The sequence below is a fragment of the Erinaceus europaeus genome, chromosome 8 (genome assembly GCF_950295315.1).
Source record: "Erinaceus europaeus chromosome 8, mEriEur2.1, whole genome shotgun sequence".
NCBI lineage: Eukaryota > Metazoa > Chordata > Mammalia > Eulipotyphla > Erinaceidae > Erinaceus > Erinaceus europaeus.
In genome coordinates, this window is record NC_080169.1 from 72,011,642 (window position 1) to 72,030,662 (window position 19,021).

Sequence of the window (19,021 nt, forward strand, 5' to 3'; positions counted from 1 at the left end):
AGTATGGATAGACTGTCAGCACCCATGTTCATCAGGGAAATAATTACAAAAGCCTGACCTTCCACCTTCTGCATCCCACAATGACCTTGCGTCCATACTCCCAGAGGGTTAAAGAACAGGAAAGCTATCAAGACAGGGGATGGAATAGAGTTCTGGTGGCGGGAATTGTGCAGAGTTGTACCCCTCTTATCTTATGGTTTTTCAGTGTTTCCTTTTTATAAATAAAATTTTATACACACACACACACACACACACACACACACACACACACACACACACATATATATTCCTATAAAGTCAGTGTACATGAAAACTCTAAGAGCCTGCCACGTCCAGAAGAAAAAGTAATAAAGATGTGGGCTACCTGGATCATCAAATGAGAAATTGTACAGGTATGTGTAAAGTTATAAATGTCTGCATAGTTGAGTATGTATACATGTTTGTGTGTATACTCAGAAACATCCTCAAAATGTAAGACAATTAAATTATCTCTTTTTTCCTTATCCATACCCTTGTACACAAACATAGTTACTAGTAGCAGCTCAGTAATAAAATACTTTATGAAACTTCAAATATTTTATTTATTTACTCATTCAATAAATATTTACTGAGAACTTGTATGCCATGGGAGTGAAGATGATTAGGTTCTTTCCCTCAAACAGGTATAAATGTTTTAAAAATGCATAAATTTAATAGGTTGTTAAAGAGTACAGGTGGAGGCCAGACAAGAGAGGAAGCATGAAGGAGGGAGCAAAGAGCTCCACAAAGGTGGGAACCAAAGAGAAGCAGAAAGGAGTCACAAAAACTTAATGAAGAGTGTGAGTCATAGCACAGGAACTAAAGGGTGGCAAGATGGCTGCACAGTAGACAGTCAGAAGGAGTTCCAAGCACTGTAAACGAGAACATCTAGATTTAAAGCTTCTGGAACTTTAGAAGTTTATGCATCACTATGACTGATGTACAGGAATATATGTGGTGGGACTAGGTGATGTGAAAGGGATGGAAAGAGATCTGGAAGATCCTAAGGTTAGAGACAGGCAGAGCTACAATGAAAGAATGTTATTATTATTTATTATTATTATTATCAGAGAGAAACTGTAAATGAAGGGGGAGCTGGAGAGGGAGAGAGACACCTGCAACACTGTTTCACCACTTGTAAAGCTTTTCCCCTGCAGGTGGGAATCAGGGGCTTGAACCTGGGTCCTTGAACATGTGCACTTAACCAGTTGTGCCAGCACTTGGCCCTTAATAAGGTAATTTTTTTCGATAAAGATTGTTTTGGAAACATTTATCCCCTTAAAAAAACATTGTTTTGGAGGTAATAGAAATAAACTAAAGGTGACCTGAGCCTTATGGGGAACTTAGTGAGAAACTAAGGCTGAGGGTAACTATGACTTTGCAACTCCCTAGATACTTATCTTCTTTAAGTGTCTGAGAATAGTTAGAATGGGATTTTTTTAAAGGTAAAAATGAGTTAATACCTGCACATAATTGGCACATAATAAAAGCTTGATAAATGTTAACGATTTGGTATGAATTGAGAGAAGCATAAAGGGAAGTGAGCTCTACCCTGGAGGTTCCATGACTGGGGGAAATATGGGCTCTATAAAGGAAGCAGGAGGTTCCTGCTATCTTAGAGTTTAAGAAGGCAAAAGGTAGTTATTGATATAATCACATTATTTGTCAATTGGGTTAACTTTAAAAATTCCATTGTTAGGATTTGCTATATCATACACAACATCACCATAATTTATGTCCTTTGATGTTACTTATATATAGCTGTGTCTTATATAGTAATGCCACTGATTGCCTCTGTTCTCCCTGGTCTAAGCTTTAATCACAATCAACATTTTAAAGAACAAGTCGTTATAAGAAATGTACTAACAATTTGAGAACACTGTTAAAATTCAGTCTGATTACATGTTTGAAGTCGTAAGTCCTTTGACTGGAAATATACTCAGCCTGTGGTCTGTGCATTAAAAGGTTTGAGACATTCAATCAGTTTTTCCCCTCATATTAATTAGTGATTTATTGTCAGGCTGGCTTTGCGAGAGGAGACAGACGACCAGGGACTCATGGTTGAGCTGTACGCAGTATCTCTTGATTCATGCAGGATGCAGCGCAATCTAAGCCGAGCTAGACTAAAACTAACACAACTACCAACTAACTAAAACGAACAATGTTGTCCTTACATACTTTCCAAGTAGGGTGTAAACAAGATGTGACATACAGAGGGTGGAGAGAAAAGTGACTGGTGAAAATCAGGGTGTGACAAGGAGAGGGGGTGGAGCAGGCAAGAATTCTACCACTGAACCACCAATGCCCTGGAGGGAAGGTGGTGCTTTATGTAAATGTAAAAGTGATTTATGTAAATAGACCATAGCAGTGGTTACATAAATAGAATACAGTAGTTATGTAAATAGAATACAGTGTTAAGCAGGAGGTATTAAACTAATGAAACAGAAGGGGTTTTTAGAAGCATACCAACAATTTATGAGACTACAAGTTAATAGGAGTGTACATAAACACCATTCCCACCACCAAAGGATTGTTTGGGTCCCTCCATCCTCCACAGTGAAGCTGAACATCTACTACATCTACTCTCACCCTCTACCAAGAGATTTTTACTTTGGTGCCCTACTCCAAACTCAGTCAGATCTTGCTTTGAGTTTCCCTTTCTGTTCTTTCTCAACTTCTGTTTATGAGTGGGATCACCCCATACTCGTTTTTCTCTTTCTGACTTAGCTCACTTAACATAATTCCTTCTACCTCCTTTTAAGATGGGTCAGAGAAGGTGGGTTCATTGTTCTTAATAGCTATGTAGTAACCAACTATTAATGCATCTGCTGATCCCAGCCTAATCAATGCAACGAGTACCACCTCAGCATGCTTCACTTCAGACTGTGTCCAGAGAAATCAGGCATGGAATCTCAACCCTTCATTACTCATTACTCAGGTGAGACCTTTCCTTTCTCATAGGACTCCTTAATTCCATTTCAGGTGGTTCACTTCCTATCAAAGCCCCCAAATTTAGATATAGACCAGGTCCCATGAGATAGGGCAGATGTTCACATGTATCCATAAATTAGAGCAAAATACATACCTTAAAGCAAAAGTACACAACAGTTTACAGTGAGTCAATAAATGAAGCAAGCAAATAGGAAGACCTAAAAAGACACCATAAAGTACATAATTAAATAGATTCTATTTACACATAGATACCCTCCTCACTTACTTCCTATTACACTTCCCTCAGTCACTCCAAAGCTAAGCTTATCAAAGTCAGGACTACAAAAGCTGAATAAGGGCAAAAGACTGGCGTACTTTAATGATGACTCTTTAGTCACTATCAGGCCACTCCATCATCTAGGGCCCTAGTAGGAGAGTTCTTGGATTCCCACACAGACATGATGGACCTAGACCTTGAATAGATTCCTCTCTCCATTATCACTGGTCATCTCTATCAGGAACAACATAATGGACCCCTTTGGGGGCCCTATAGGACCTTGCCCTAAATGTGGATCAACAATGGTAGAGAATGTTCCATCCTCCAAAGGGAGGCTGGATAGCATACTCTACCACCTGAGGAAGGTGGCTCCTAAAATTGGTGCAACTTGGAATGTTCCTACTCATGATCACAGAATGCTAGTTCAGACCTACAGGATGTAAAGGTTACATAGGCTCCTATGCTGAATATGTGCCCCAGATCAAATTGATGGGGTTCACAGTTAACAATATATATATATACACCTTTCCCATATTTGGGAGCTACTCTCTTCCCTGATCCAGCTTTCTAGTCCTTTTTCCAGCCATGACATCATCTCCCCAGACAATAACTTTGGTCCATCTGCATATCAGATGTCAGGTTCAGGAAAAAACTAGTATAGTCATGGGCCCTTTAGAATATACCTGAAATAGATCTACTAGCTATTTCTAAAACAGAGACCCCAAATCTTCATCTATAATATTCCAGCCTTTAGGTTCATGATTAGTCAACAATTTGTTTGGCTTTATATGTTAACTCTTTTTTTCAGCCACCAGGTTTCAGATGTTACCATGATGCCAACTGTACTTCCCTGGACAGACAATATCACCAATGTGTCCTGAAGCCCCACTCCCCAGAGCCCTGACTCACTAGGAAAAGAGAGAGACAGGCTGGGAGTATGGATCGACCTGCCAACACCCATGTGCAGCAGGGAAACAATTACAAAAGCCAGATCTTCTACCTTCTGCACCCCATAATGACCCTGGGTCCATTCTCCCAGAGGGATAAAGAATAGGAAAGCTATCAGGGGAGGGGATGGGATACAGAGTTCTGGTGGTGGGAACTGTGTGGAACTGCACCCCTCTTATCCTATGGTTTTGTCAGTCTTTCCATTTTATAAATAAAAATTAAATAAAATGTTATTGGTTTTGCTATTTTTTAAAACACCATATTTGAGCCTATGGAAAGTATAAAATAATAAATTGGAGATCTTGGAATCTCAAGCAACTTGTCTGGTCTCTCTCCTTCTTTCCTGCACAATATTCTTCTGAGCCACTGCAGAGGATAAATGCCCAGAGTTCTCAGGGGTTCACATGTGTCTTGAATCCCGTTTATGAAGTATTGCACTGGAATTGATGAATCTCTGTTTCAAGATCCTGTATTAGTAAGTAAATTTTATTGCTCATTATAGCTTGTATTTTCTGGTGGAAGCTGAAGTCAAACTGTTAAGGTAAAAACATACCATACTGGACAATCTCTCTTGATTGATATGAAGAGAATCAGAGAAAAAAATCCATCTAAATTTAAAATTTTTTAGGTCTGAAAGAGAGAACAGACTATGTAATTGGATCTTCAGGGGATCAATTCTAGAATTACTAATGTATACTTCAGTAATTTGGTGATTTTATTGCTTTGTATCCTCCTTTCACCTTAATTTTCCCAATATGTTTAGCCCTAACTCCTTTTTAGAAATCTGAAATCTTCAAAAAGTTCATCCAGTAAATAAATGTAGTACCTATACACTGCAGTGTTATTTAGTGATAAGCAAATATATATATTTACACATAAATAAATACTAAGAGCAGTATTTAGGTGATGGAAGTCAGACACAAAAGTTATATATCGAGTAATTATATTTACTATGAAATTTTCAAAAGAGGAAAATCCATAGAGACAGAAAATACAGACATGTTTTGTTTAATAACTTTTAGATCAGGGACAGACTACATACAAATGTAATTCCAAAAGGCTATATACTGTATAGTCTAGGTATATAGTACGAAGTATCATCTGGATCTGTGTAATTATATTCTGTAATGTTCTCACAGCTATAAAATTACCTAATCAAGAATTTTGTTAGAACAATACGTGATTGCTAATTAGTAGTTTCTGGGGACTGGAGGGAGGAGTAACTGTTAATGGTCTGGACTTCTCTGGGACATAATGAAATGTTCTGGTAGCAGACCATGGTCTTTTTTGTAAAACTTTGTAAGTATACTGAAATGTACACTTACAAATGATAAGTTTTATGTTATATAAATTATATTTTCAAGTATGTAAGAACTGAATATGATGTCAAAACACCTGGCTTAACTCAACATACTTATATTTATCTCCTGTAATAGCCACTACTTGTCCTTCCTAAATTTTACTTCCTGCCCATATATTGGGTCATGAGAGCAGAACCATACTCTCATAAAGGCCTACATTAGTTTTAAATCCCATGAAAAAGAAACTAGGATAATTTGCCCCTTCTAAATATGAATATGTCTTTCAAATTTTGTGACATTTAAGCTGTCTTTGCATTGTTCCCAAGTTAAAGGAAAATTTTTTTAACTTTTTGAGCTTTCAAGTAACACTTCTCTTGAGTGCACGATGTCATCAAGCACTTGAATAATCTTACTTAATCCAGCCATCATGCTGAAGGATACCATTACTATCATCCTCATTTTACAGATGCAGGTACAGATACAGAACGAAAGTGTGTGAAGCAGAACTTGAAGTGCCTCATTTTAGAACTCATGTAAGGAACCATTCCTCTCAGCCATCATTCTCCATGAGCTCCTCTAGTTGGCCCTGATTTCATGCCCATGAACATTTGCTTTAGAAATTTGTTAACTGATTAAATCAACTGCTTTATCCCTTAGCTATTTAGGGATTATGAATTCTCAGTCACATGTTGAATATAAATGAGAAAATTCTATTTCTTAATGAATGTAATATTGGCACATTCAAATAGAATAAGTAAAGACCAAATTTGGGTTAATACCTTGTAAGTAGGAAAAATTAATGGCAATTTCATCTCTTGTCAGCTATGCTCCTTGTATCACTGACTAGAGTAATTTGTTTAATTAACCTGGAATTGTCTTGTTAATTATACATCATTTACCATACTCAATAAAAGGTCATGCCTCTGAGTTTGTCAGTATATTTAAAAATCCCTGAAGTGTATTACAAGGCATTATTTCTTTGTAAAAAGACAGATGACATAGATTTCACAAGATCATTATGAGTAATTTTGTCTAATACAGGCTGGTAAACAAACATTGCTATAAAGAATTTTTTTGTAACTGCTCAGTTCTGGTTTATGGTGGTACAGGAAACTGAACCTGGGACTTTGGAACTTCAGGCATGAGAGACTCTTTGCATAACCATTATGCTATTTACCCTCCACCCTACAGAAGTTGTTGGTGACTGCTTACTCTAAATATTAGATCCTAAATATGTATTTGTATTCATATCATATGTATTCAGTATTCATAGTGATACAGACAACATCAAACGGTAAAATGTAGCTAATAGCCAAGAGCCTAGGAAAGCATATTAATTAAAAAGGTAATAGTATAACTTAAAGCTAATACTGTAATACCAAAAGTTTACTTTAGTTGTCTGCTCTCTATTAAAATATGACATGACTGAATAAATGAAAGTTAAACAGAAAACACTGGGTCTGTCCACTATATCTCCCATACTCTCCCAATTTGAATTGTATCAAATCTTGCCATATTTAGGAGTTTTTTAAATTAACAAGTTATTGGCTGTTTAATTATTACTTTTAAACAAGAAATGAAACATTCAGGGAATAATAAAAGTTTAAGTAAAAAACATAAAATGTTTTATGCATCAACTGAACAATATTATCTAGGAATTGAAAGGCACAAAAGTCAAAATTATGCAAGGTCTAGTGATTTAAGTTTCCCTGCTATGCATTAGAACTGCAAGCCTGATTCTCAGGTTTTAATGCAAAAAAATACCAAGAACTGAGTAAAATATTTTGAGAGCCAGAATACTCAACACTAAGGAAAAAAAATGCATTTTAGCCTCTGGAAAAGGAACAATTTTGTATGAAAGGATATTCAAATAATCCTTCATTGAATAACCACAATGAGCCTTGAAGATTTACATGACTGAGCAGGAATTCAATGCCAAAGACAAGATGGAAGAATTTTTGCCTGGGATGCACAAAGAGATATCCATAATTAAACATCACACTTTCCTAGGGCAGCATATTTTCTTATATTGACAAGCAAAATTAGGTATTTCAAATCATGTATTGTTGGCATAAAGACATCTTTTGCATAACTATTGTCTTAATGTATTTCTGGCTATTAGGCATTTATCTACTTTTGGTCAGTGAGGCATGCATTCGAAAGAATTCTGGTTTTGCATAAAATGTTGTAGTTACATTAGTGGAATTACATTCATACAGCAGTATTTTACAAATAATTATGACCTTAATTTGATGGTTCATATATACATTTTGGGTTTTTAAGTGGCTATTATTTTAATATAATTAATAAAATTAAAATAAACTCTAGGAAAAAAAACTTCTAGAAGTATCTTTTTTGCATCAGCAATATGCTTTACTTCGCCTTATTATCAGACCAGTTTAATACATCACAAAACCCTGTGAAATGCTGAAGAGATGCCAAACATATCATGTTTATTTAACACTTCAAAAAAGTCAGAATCTAAAGATAGATTATGTATTTAATAATTCTTTTGTTCTAGCTCAAATAATGTCACATTATTTTAGTCATATACTACCATGTCTGCCAAGTTTCCAAATGATAGAACGCTTTTATATTTCACCTTTTATTAGTTCTCTACTTTCTCACCTCTGTGCTGCTAAATAAAATCATCTTAATTTTGTTGTTTATTATAAAGAACATTTTAGAAACAAAAAATACCAAAATTAATTTATTCTTTTTTCTACAAATGACCATTTATCTTAAAGCTCACTTTACCCCCTTATTTCTACTCAAAAGTACTATTTAGGAAGATTACCTGTTTAATAATACCCAGGCATACCACTTTTATTTTATGATTAGTTATCACTCATATGAATACACATAAAATTATTGAATATTACTGTAAATTTAAAAAATTTCTTAACATATAAAAGTCATTTGCCATTAGTTATGGAAGCCAAATGACCATCAGTGGGATCCATTCTTGTTCAGAAATCTCTTTGGACCATCAACCCAATGATACAGATTAATAGTGATTGAAAGGCTAAATGCCATTAAAACCAATCAAATGCATTCCAGTTCAAGTGGAATTACCTTTTTATAGCTTTAGAAGTCACCACAGTATACAGTCAAAGGACATAAAGACACTAATTCAGAAGGATATACGCACCCCTATGTTCATAAGTGTAGTATCTATAATAACCAAAATATGGAGTCTACCTAAATACCCATCAAAAATTACTGGCTAAAGAAGCTATGAACTATACACTCAGTGGAATATTACTTGATCATTAAAATCATGGCACTGTGTAGTTTGAGACAAAATAGATGGAACTTCTCATGCTAAGAAAAGTAAGAAAAGAAGTTACAGTCAACTGCAAAGTAGGCTCATTCATATATAAGAATATAACTAAAACAGGTGGTCAGGCAGTAGCGCAGTGAGTTAAGCTCACATGGCGCAAAGCACAAGGACCAGATTAAGGATTCCAGTTCAAGCCCCCGGCTCTCCACCGGCAGAGGGGTTGCTTCACAGATGGTGAAGCAGGTCTGCAGGTGTTTATTTTTCTCTCCCTCTCTCTGTCATACCCTTCTCTTTCAATTTCTCCCTGTCCTTTCCAACAACAACAGCAATGACAACAATAATAATATGATAACAACAAGGGCAACAAAATGGGAAAAATGGCCTCCAGGAGCTGTGGATTCGTAGTGCAGGCACCGAGCCCCAGCAATAACCCTGGAGGCATAGAGAATAAAAATAATAAGAATATAACTAAAAGAAAAAGGTTTTGAAAAATATAATAACCAAACTGACTCAAATTCTGGAAACCATAGTGGATATCAGAGGAAAGGGTTAACAGTGATTAGTGAAGGCACAGGGTCTTTGGGGGCTATTTGGAATATAAACATACATATGTATATATATTTACCTTATAGATATGAATCTATATTCCATTTTGTAGAACCTAGTTCTACTGTTTTCTATGTGCTAATAACTTTACATAAATCACCTCCTTTAATTCCATGACTACTTAACATTTTATGAAGTAGATGCCATTATCATCACCATTGCACAGCCGAGGAAACTGTGCGTAAAGCCACTAAGCAGCTTAGTCTAGGCACGTGACAAGTAAAGATCAGGTCTGAAAGCAGATCTGCATGACTCTGACCCAACCCTTCCCCCTTCTACATAATCCCACTTCCCATTGCTGATAATGGCCTGCACTCCTGCATTTCCTAGTATATCATCCATGAACAGACTTTCTACATACTGTCTTGGACCCTACAATCTGTTCTCTATATGATGCTAAAGTGCTCGCTCTCTCTCTCTCTCTCTCTCTCTCTCTCTCTTTCCTCCTTCCTTCCCTCCCTCACTCTCATTTTTTTTCTTTTTCTTTTAATTGCCTCCAGGATTATCACTGGGGTTCAGTGCCTAAAGAACATATCTACCACTCCTGGTGACCTTTTATTTCACTTTTTATTTGCTTTTTATTTGATAGGACAGAGGGACATTGAAAGGGGGTAGGGAGATTAAAAAAAAAAAGGTGAAAGAAAGAGACATCTGTAGCACTGCTTCACTGTTCATGAAGCTTCCCCCCTTGAAGGTGGGGACCAAAGGCTTGAGGTAACATTTGTGCTCAACAAGGTGTGTTACCACCTGGTTGCATAGAATGATAGCTTTAAAATAAAAGGCAGAGAGTTGGGCGGTAGAGTAGCAGGTTAAGCACATGTGGTGCAAAGCTCAAGGACCGGCATAAGGATCTTGGTTCGAGCCCCGGCTCCCCACCTGCAGGGGAGTCGCTTCACAGGTGGTGAAGCAGGTCTGCAGGTGTCTATCTTTCTCTCCCCCTCTCTGTCTTCCCCTCCTCTATTTCTCTGTCCTATCTAACAAAGCCGACATCAATAACAACAATAACTACAACAACAATAAAACAACAGGGGCAACAAAAGGGAAAATAAATAATAAAAAAATAAAAAATAAAAGGCAGAGGCTGGTAAAATAACTCAGTTGAATAATGCACTGCTTCACCATGTGTGTAGCCCAGGTTCAAGCCCTGCCTCTATTGCCTTGAAGGAAGCTTCCATGCTGTGATCTCTCACTTTTTCCATCTCTGTCTGAAAAAGGTCATACCAGAGTGGTGAAACCCAGAGATATAAAAAATGAATAAATAGGGAGTCAGGCTGTAGCGCAGCAGGTTAAGCGCAGGTGGCGCAAAGCACAAGGACTGGCATAAGGATCCCGGTTCGAACCCCGGCTCCCCACCTGCAGGGGAGTCGCTTCACAGGCGGTGAAGCAGGTCTGCAGGTGTCTATCTTTCTCTCCTCCTCTCTGTCTTCCCCTCCTCTCTCCATTTCTCTCTGTCCTATCCAACAACGACGACATCAATAATAACTACAACAATAAAAAAACAATGGCAACAAAAGGGAATAAATAAATAAAATAAATAAAAATTAAAAAAATATATTTAAAAAAATGAATAAATAAAATAAGAAGCTGTTCAAAACATGACCACCTTTGTTGATGTAGTCCTTTCTTGTCCTTTCTCTTTTTCTTTCTTCCCTTCCTTCTTTCTTTTATGATATGACAAAGAGAAATTGAGAGGGAAAGGGAAGACAGAGAGGAAGAGAGAAAAAGAGACACCTGTAACTCTGCTTTACCACTCTTGAAACTACCAATTCCCGACAGGTGGTGACAGGGGGCTTCAACCCAGGTCCTTCACATGGCAGTGTGTACTCTCAACTAGGTGCAGTACCAGCCTGATTCAAATAATGCAGTTCTTTCTTCCTCACCTCAGTTTATAAAGTCTTGTGCAATTTTTCAGTTACATACAAAGCTGTTCAAAATTTTCTGTAGCTTTTTCTTCTCAAGTTCCTAAATAGGCTCTGGTCTCCTATCCAGCCTTGTCCCTTTCCCTCTTGAATCTAGATCCAGTAACTGAAAGGTTTTCTTATAATTTCTAGAATGGAGTCAGTATATCCCTACACTGAATCTTGTATCTACTGTTCCTTTCCTTAGGTATGGGTACCCCACCATTCACATACCTGTAGCTTCCTACTCATCCATCACACCTCAGTTTAGTACCATTTCCCCAGGAAAATCGTTTGTAACTATGCCACAGTTTGTTCAGACTAAATCTTGTTTCTCTGCCATATGTTTTCCCAGAACTCAGTACTCTTCTCTGCTACACTTAAAAGGTTTTATTTGCATAATTATTTAAATAATGTCTATTTGAAGTAGGTTTGGGGTGTGTATTGACCTGCCAACATCCATGTCTGGGAGAGAAGCAATTACAGAAGCCAGAACTCCTCCTACCTTCTGCACTCCATAAAGAATTTATGTCCATACTCCCAAAGGGCGAGAAATGATAGGAGAAGATGACCAGTGGGTCTGAATTCCAATTCCACCAGAACCCAGAGAGAGACAAGAAAAGGAAGGACATTTGGAAACAGTAACAGGTGTAGAAAGGGGAAAAAAGGCAGGACCATAAAGAAATGAGCAAATATATATATATATATAGTTATAGAAATAATAGTGTAAAACTCAGATTCAACAAAATTTTATCATTGTTGATTTGTTAAGTCTACTAAGTCTGCTTATGGCTTCTGTAAGAGAATAAAATATCATATACATATTACACATATGATTGTAATCTAATCTTTTACTTTTGCAAGTAAGAAATGTACAAAAAGGATGGGGCTAAAGGTGGAATTTTTTACCTAAAGGGAACTTTCTTGAGGATTAAACCTTAGAGGATTAAACCTTAGAGGTAGTTACCAATAGTTTATAGGTGATTTTCTAGGATCTTGTAAGAGCAGGCAAAGTCTCGATGTCAAATAACTTAACAGGATGATTAAATGACTTCCAGGTTTTTTTAAAGCCCCAAGGCTGTGAACCTTATCTTGGGCCAACAGAGTCAATAATCAACATTACTGCTCTGACATCAATCAATGAGTCATCGAGACTACTGGGCTGGACGTAAAGGAGGTTCTCTTTCATATTTCAAAAGTAGCTAAAAATAATTTATTTAATAAATACCCAGTAATAAATATTAAACATATTATCAGCGTTGGTAATGCAACTCTTTCTCATCTCTATGGAAGAAGTCTTTCCATATTAAAGTCAATTATCTCATGAATTACATAAACTGATATGTTAAATTTGCATTTATTTGATGTTGTGTAAGGTCTGCTTATGTCCAACTTGACATGTTCACAGCATTACATATTATAGACTTCAAAATTAAGAATTTTCTGAGATTACTTGGCCGTCATATAGACTTTTGTCTCATGGAGTATGTATACTTATAATTCCACAAAATACTTTTAAAAGAAATATAATTATATAAAATATCCACAGTTACTGGTTTCTTATAACAAGATTGACTTACCAAACCCAAAAGCATTGGAACCTCCAATACTCTGTGAAGCCTGAACACTTGTAGATGTGTATAGTCCTGTCACCAGCAAACCATCAAAGAAGGTGCTTGTTGAAATAGTCACTGAAATACAAGGAGGAAAAAGAATAAGGAAACATCAATTAATATGGTGAGAATAATGAGATGCATTTCTGAAGTGTTAGACATTGTCAAAACAATTATTACTCATGACTAACAAATTATTTCATACCACCCCAACTTGGTATTTTTTTCTTATAAGAAATTACAGAGGAGCAAAGAGAAAGCTCATAACACCAATGTCTATAATTGCTGGTTCTAAATTTAGTACATCAGTTCTGCCTTTCTGCATTAATTTACACTTTTCCAACTTTGTGAAAACTCATCTGCAAATAATGTAGTATGCATAACTAGTATTGCTCCTCCCACCAAGGCAGTCAAAACCATTGCTGGAGTTTGAGCAATGAAATAAAGCATTTTAATACTTCATATTTTAAAATAAGAATAATAAGATACACTGTATATTTTGATATTACAAGACTGAATATGGAACAACAACAACAATAACAATAAAAAAAACCAGAAAGCCTGAACAGACCCAGGACATTGGAAATAAAAATGTTGGGGGAGTCGGGCTATAGCGTAGCGGGTTAAGCGCAGGTGGCACAAAGCACAAGGACCAGCATAAGGACCGGTTTGAGCCCTGGCTCCCCACCTGCAGGGAGTTGCTTCACAAATGGTGAAGCAGGTCTGCAGGTATCTATCTTTCTCTCCCTCTCTCTGTCTTCCTCTTCTCTCTCCATTTCTCTCTGTCCTATCCAACAATGACGACAACAATAATAACTACAACAATAAAACAACAAGGGCAACAAAAGGGAATAAATAAAATAAATACAAAAAAATGTTTCAACAAGCAAAAGTCCAACAATAATCTTGTAAATCAACAATTCTTCAATTCAAAAGGTTTTAAACAGTTTTAAAACCCCATGACTTCAACCACACTTTTAGAGAATAATCAATAGTTTTAGTTCCCAAATGCTTCCATAAAATTGAAAAGGAAGGAAAATTATAAAGCATGTTCTATGAACTCAACATTACATAATACAAAACCAGACACAGGACATCACCAAAAACAAAAACTATAGAACAATACTTCCGATAAATATAGGTACAAATCAATTCAGCAATATATTGGCAATATAAATTTAACAGTACATTAAAAGAATTGGATACCACGATCAGATGGGTTTTATTCCAGGAATACAAGGATGAGTCAACATTAGTAAACATGAAAAGGAAGGGAAAAAAAGACATTCTTAAGAATTACAGAGAAAACATTTAAAAAGATTCAGCATCCTTGCATTATATAAACACTTAACCAGGGGCGGGTGGTGGCACACCCTGTTAAGCGCACATAGTACTATGCCCAAGGACCTGTGCAAGGATCTAGATTTGAACCTCTGCTCCCCACCTACAGAGGGGACACTTCAAGATCAAGAACAAGTAGTGATGTCCATTCTCACCACTATTTTCAGCACAGTGTTAGAAGGTCTAATAAGAGCAATCAGACATTAAAAGGATATTAAGTAAAACTCAAATCAGAAAGGAAGAAGTGAAACTATCACTACTTCTAAGTTGTATGATAATATTTAGAGAAAACTCCAGAGAAACCTATAAAAACCATTAGAATTATCAACAGAGTAATTGTCTATTAGAAATAACAAAAAGGAAATTTCAGAACACCTGTAATCTGTAACTATTGTTTCTACTCTATACTACTACTACTCTATACTATATCTACTGTGTACTACTATATGCTACTAATGACCTAGCAGAAGAGAAACTTGGAAAACAACCAAAACTTAAGTATTATGGAATAAGTTTATACAAAGAACTGACAGACCTGTACGTTAAAAGTTATGGGATATGGTTGAAAGAAATAGGAGACACAAAGAAAAGATAGTCCATGCTCATGGATTGGGAAAATCAACTTTGTTAAGTGGCTATTACTTAAATTAATGAACAAATTCAATTTAATTGCTATCAAAAAATTCCATGGGCATTCTTCACAGAAAAAGAGCAAAACTGAAAATACAGAAATACAGTATTATTATTACACACAGATCCATGGAGTAGAATTTAGAGCCCAGAAATAAACTACACATATATAGACAACTAGTACATGACAAAGAAGTTTAGAATTTACAATGGAGCAAAAAAAAAAAAAAATCTCCTTAAGAAATAATGTTGGCAGGTGCAGGTGATGGCACACCTAGATGAGCACACACAGTACTAGGCACTAGGAGCCGTGTAAGGATCCGGGTCTGAACCCCAGCTCCCCACCTGTAGGGAGGCCCTTCACAAGCGGTGAAGAAGGTCTACCTACAGGTATCTATCTTTCTCTCCCCTTCTCTATTTCTTTCCGTCCTATTGAATAAAAAGGGAGGGGGAGGCCACCAAGAGCAGTGTATTTGTAGTGCTGGCACCGTACCAAGCACCAGCAATAACCCTGGAGGCAAAATTAAAAAAAAAAAAAAGGAATAAAAAAAGACAAAACAACCAAGAACATCTGGTCCCTACCTACAGCTGGGGAAGCTTCACAGGTGGTGAAGCTATGCTGCAGATATCTTTTTATTAAATATTTTTATTTATTTATTATTAGATAAAGACGGAGAGAAATTGAGAGGGGAGTAGCAGATGGAGAGGGTGAGAGACAGAGAGACACCTGCAGCCCCGTTTCACCACTTGTGAAGCTTTCCCCCTGCAGGAGGGGACTAGGGGCTCGAACTGGGTCCTTGCGCACTGTGATGTGAGTGCTTAACCAAATGCGCCACCTTCTGGGCCCTTGCACTTATCTCTCTTTCTTCTTTATAACCCCTTCCCTCTTAACTTCTCAACTGTCCTATCAAATTTAAATAAATATATTTTAGAAATAAACATTATAGTGTGGTCTGGGAGGTGGCGCAGTGATAAGTCTTTGGACTCTTAGCATGAGGTCCTGAGTTCAATCCCTGGCGGCACATGTGCCAGAGTGATATCTGGTTCTTTCTCTCTCCTCCTATCTTTCTCATTAATAAATAAATAAAATCTTAAAAAAAGAAATTTTATAAAAATAAGAATAAATTAGAAAAAATAAACTAATGATGTTGGTACGACTGTATGGCCATATGCAAAAGAATGAAACTAGACAGCCATATAACACTATATACAGAAATTAATTCAAAAATGATTGAAGACTTGAATAGAAGATCTGAAACCATAAAATGCATAGAAGAAAACATAGATGATATAATTTTTGACATTGACCTTAGAGATTTTTTTCAATGTCACTTTATTGGAGAAATAATAATTTATAGTACAGTTGGTAGCACATGGGTACAGTTCTCATCTCCCCAAGATAAGTGTCTGTGAAACACCCACCACCTTAAGGCCTTTTCCCCTAACTACACTGCCCATTGTCCTCTCCAGCCTTCTCCCGGGCCTTTCTTCCCAGAATCTTTTGCTTTGGTGCAATATACCACACCCAGTCCAAGTATTACCATGTATTTCCCCTCTTTTTTTTTTCTTTGTCTCTAAAGTTTGATGAGTCTACTCTCATATCTAATATAAAAAGGACACTACATTAAACTGAAAAGCTTTTTCACACCAGAAGAGTCTTTCAGAAAATAAAAAATCATCCTACTAAATAGGAGAACATATTTAAACATTATATATCTGAAAAGACATAATACCCAAAGTATACAAAGAACTCACAAAATTCAACAATAAAAAATAGGCAAAGGCTTATAATAGACACTTCTCCAGTAGGACATATAGATAGTTAGTAGGCATATGAACTCATCATTTCATATTATTAGAAAAATGCAAATAAAAACAATGATAGATACTCCTCATAAGGATGAGCAGGGAAAAAAAGTAGTATTGGAAAGGTAATCTTTATGCACTATTAGTGGTAATGTACATTGATGTAGCCATTATGAAAAACAGTGTAGAGCCCTCAAAAAATTAAAAATGGAAATTCCACATGATCTCATTACTCTAGTTCAGGCATTTACCTGGGAAAGACAAGAATGCTAACAGGAAAAAAAAAAATATATATATATATATATACACATATATATGTATATTCCTGTGTTATTGTAGTGTTGTTCATAATGACCATGATCTGTAAATAACCTAAATAACCAAAAACTGATGAATGGATAAAGAAGTGGTAAATACAATACAATGGAAAACCAGTTGAGTATTCAAAGATATTAAATCCTGTCATTTGCAACATGGATGAACCTACAATATTATGCTTATTATACTCAGAATATTATACTCAGCTGTTAAAAACAATGAAGTAATTTCCTTTGCCTCATCTTGGATATAACTTGAAAAAAACATGTTAAGTGAGATAAGTCAAAAAGAGAAGAATGAATGCCAGATGATGTCACCCACAGGTGTAATTTAGGAAACAAGGACAGAAAGGAAAAACACAAATTAGAACTTGTACTGGGTATGGTGTATTACACAAAAGCAAAGAGCTCTGGGGAAAGGAGTTAAAGTGAGGGGAGTTAGGGGAGGGATGCTGGGGTGCTGGTGTGTGACGGGCCTAGACCTCAAATAAATCCCTCTCTCTATTGTTACCGGTGTCTCTATCAGGAACAACAAAATAGACTCCTTTGTGGGCCCCCCCATAGGATCTTGCCCTCAACTTGGATCAACAGCAGTAAAGAATGTTCCATCCTCCAAAGGGAAGATGGATAACATAACCTACACTACACCTGAGGAAGATGGGTCGATATTGGGGCAGCTGGGATGTTTCTACTCATGACCACAGAATGTGAGCTCAGATCTACAGGGATGCAGAGATCACATAGGCTCCTAAGCTGAATAAGGGCCCCAGACCAAATCAAATCAATGGGGTTTATAGTCAACAATAGTCATACCCCTTTCCCATATTAGGGAGCTACTCTCTTCCCTGATCCAGCTTTCTGGTACTTTGTCTAGCCATGACATTATCTCCCCAGACAATAACTTAGATCCACCTGCATATCAGATTTCAGGCTAAGGAGGAAAAAAACTAGTATAGCCACAGGCACTTTGGAATAACTAATATAGGCCTAGTAGCTATCTACAAAATGGAGTACCCCACCCCCCAACTCTTCATCTGAACTATTCCAGCCTTTAGGTCCATGAATGTTCAACAATTTGTTTGGCTTTGTATGTTAACTCTCTTTTCAGCCACCAGATTCCAGAAGCCAGCAGGATGCCAACCAGACTTCCCGGGACAGACAACCCCACCAATGTGTCCTGGAGCTCTGCTTCCCCAGAGACCCACCCTACTAGGGAAAGAGAGAGGCAGGCTGGGAGTATGGACTGACCAGTCAACGCCCATGTTCAGCGGGGAAGCAATTACAGAAGCCAGACCTTCCACCTTCTGCATCCCACAATGACCTTGGGTCCATACTCCCAGAGGGATAAAGAATAGGAAAGCTATGAGGGAAGGGGATGGGATACAGAGATCAGGTGGTGGGAATTGTGTGGAGTTGTACCCTCTTATCCTATGGTTTTGTCAATAAAAATGTTTCCTTTTTATGAATAAAAAAAAATTGAAGTTGAGAGTGATATATAAACACCTATCACAGGACAATGAAAAATTATACTCAAATATCAACAACTGTACTATAAATTACTAAGTCCCCAATAAAATGATTAAACAAGTAAATGAACTGCAAATAATCTTTTGTCTCTTGGTCTTCATAATCCCCATATTCCTGATATCTCATACCTGATTTCACTTTGTCCCCTATTTTTGCTATAAATAATAATCCCTTGTTAGCATATTATATTGATATTTTAATTACTCTACAATAATTTTGTTTATCAATATTATTCTTTTTTAATGTTTTTACCATCTTTTTAAAATTTTGTTTATTTTTATTAATGAGAGGGATAGGAGAGAGGAAGAACCAGATATCATTCTGGTATATGTGCCACCGGGGATCGAACTCAGGACTTCATGCCTATGAGTCCAGCAATTTAACAACTGCACCACCTCCCAGACCACTGTTATCAATGTTATTCTACAGGTGTTTTGTTCAGTAATATATTATTATGTGTCTGAAAAAATTTTCATCTTTGCTTAATAAACATTTATTGGTATGTTTATTAGTGAATAACTCATT

At 36.6% G+C, this 19,021-nt stretch overlaps 1 protein-coding gene across 1 annotated transcript in view; it reads right to left on the reverse strand.

Annotated features, from left to right (window-relative positions):
• The window catches only part of RELN (reelin), a 561,009-nt gene that overhangs the window by 479,274 nt on the left and 62,714 nt on the right, over positions 1–19,021 (reverse strand). The window contains exon 2 of the mRNA XM_060195660.1: positions 12,843–12,953. Within this exon, the coding sequence (XP_060051643.1) occupies positions 12,843–12,953 (111 nt within the window). The remainder of the gene's footprint in view (positions 1–12,842; positions 12,954–19,021) is intronic.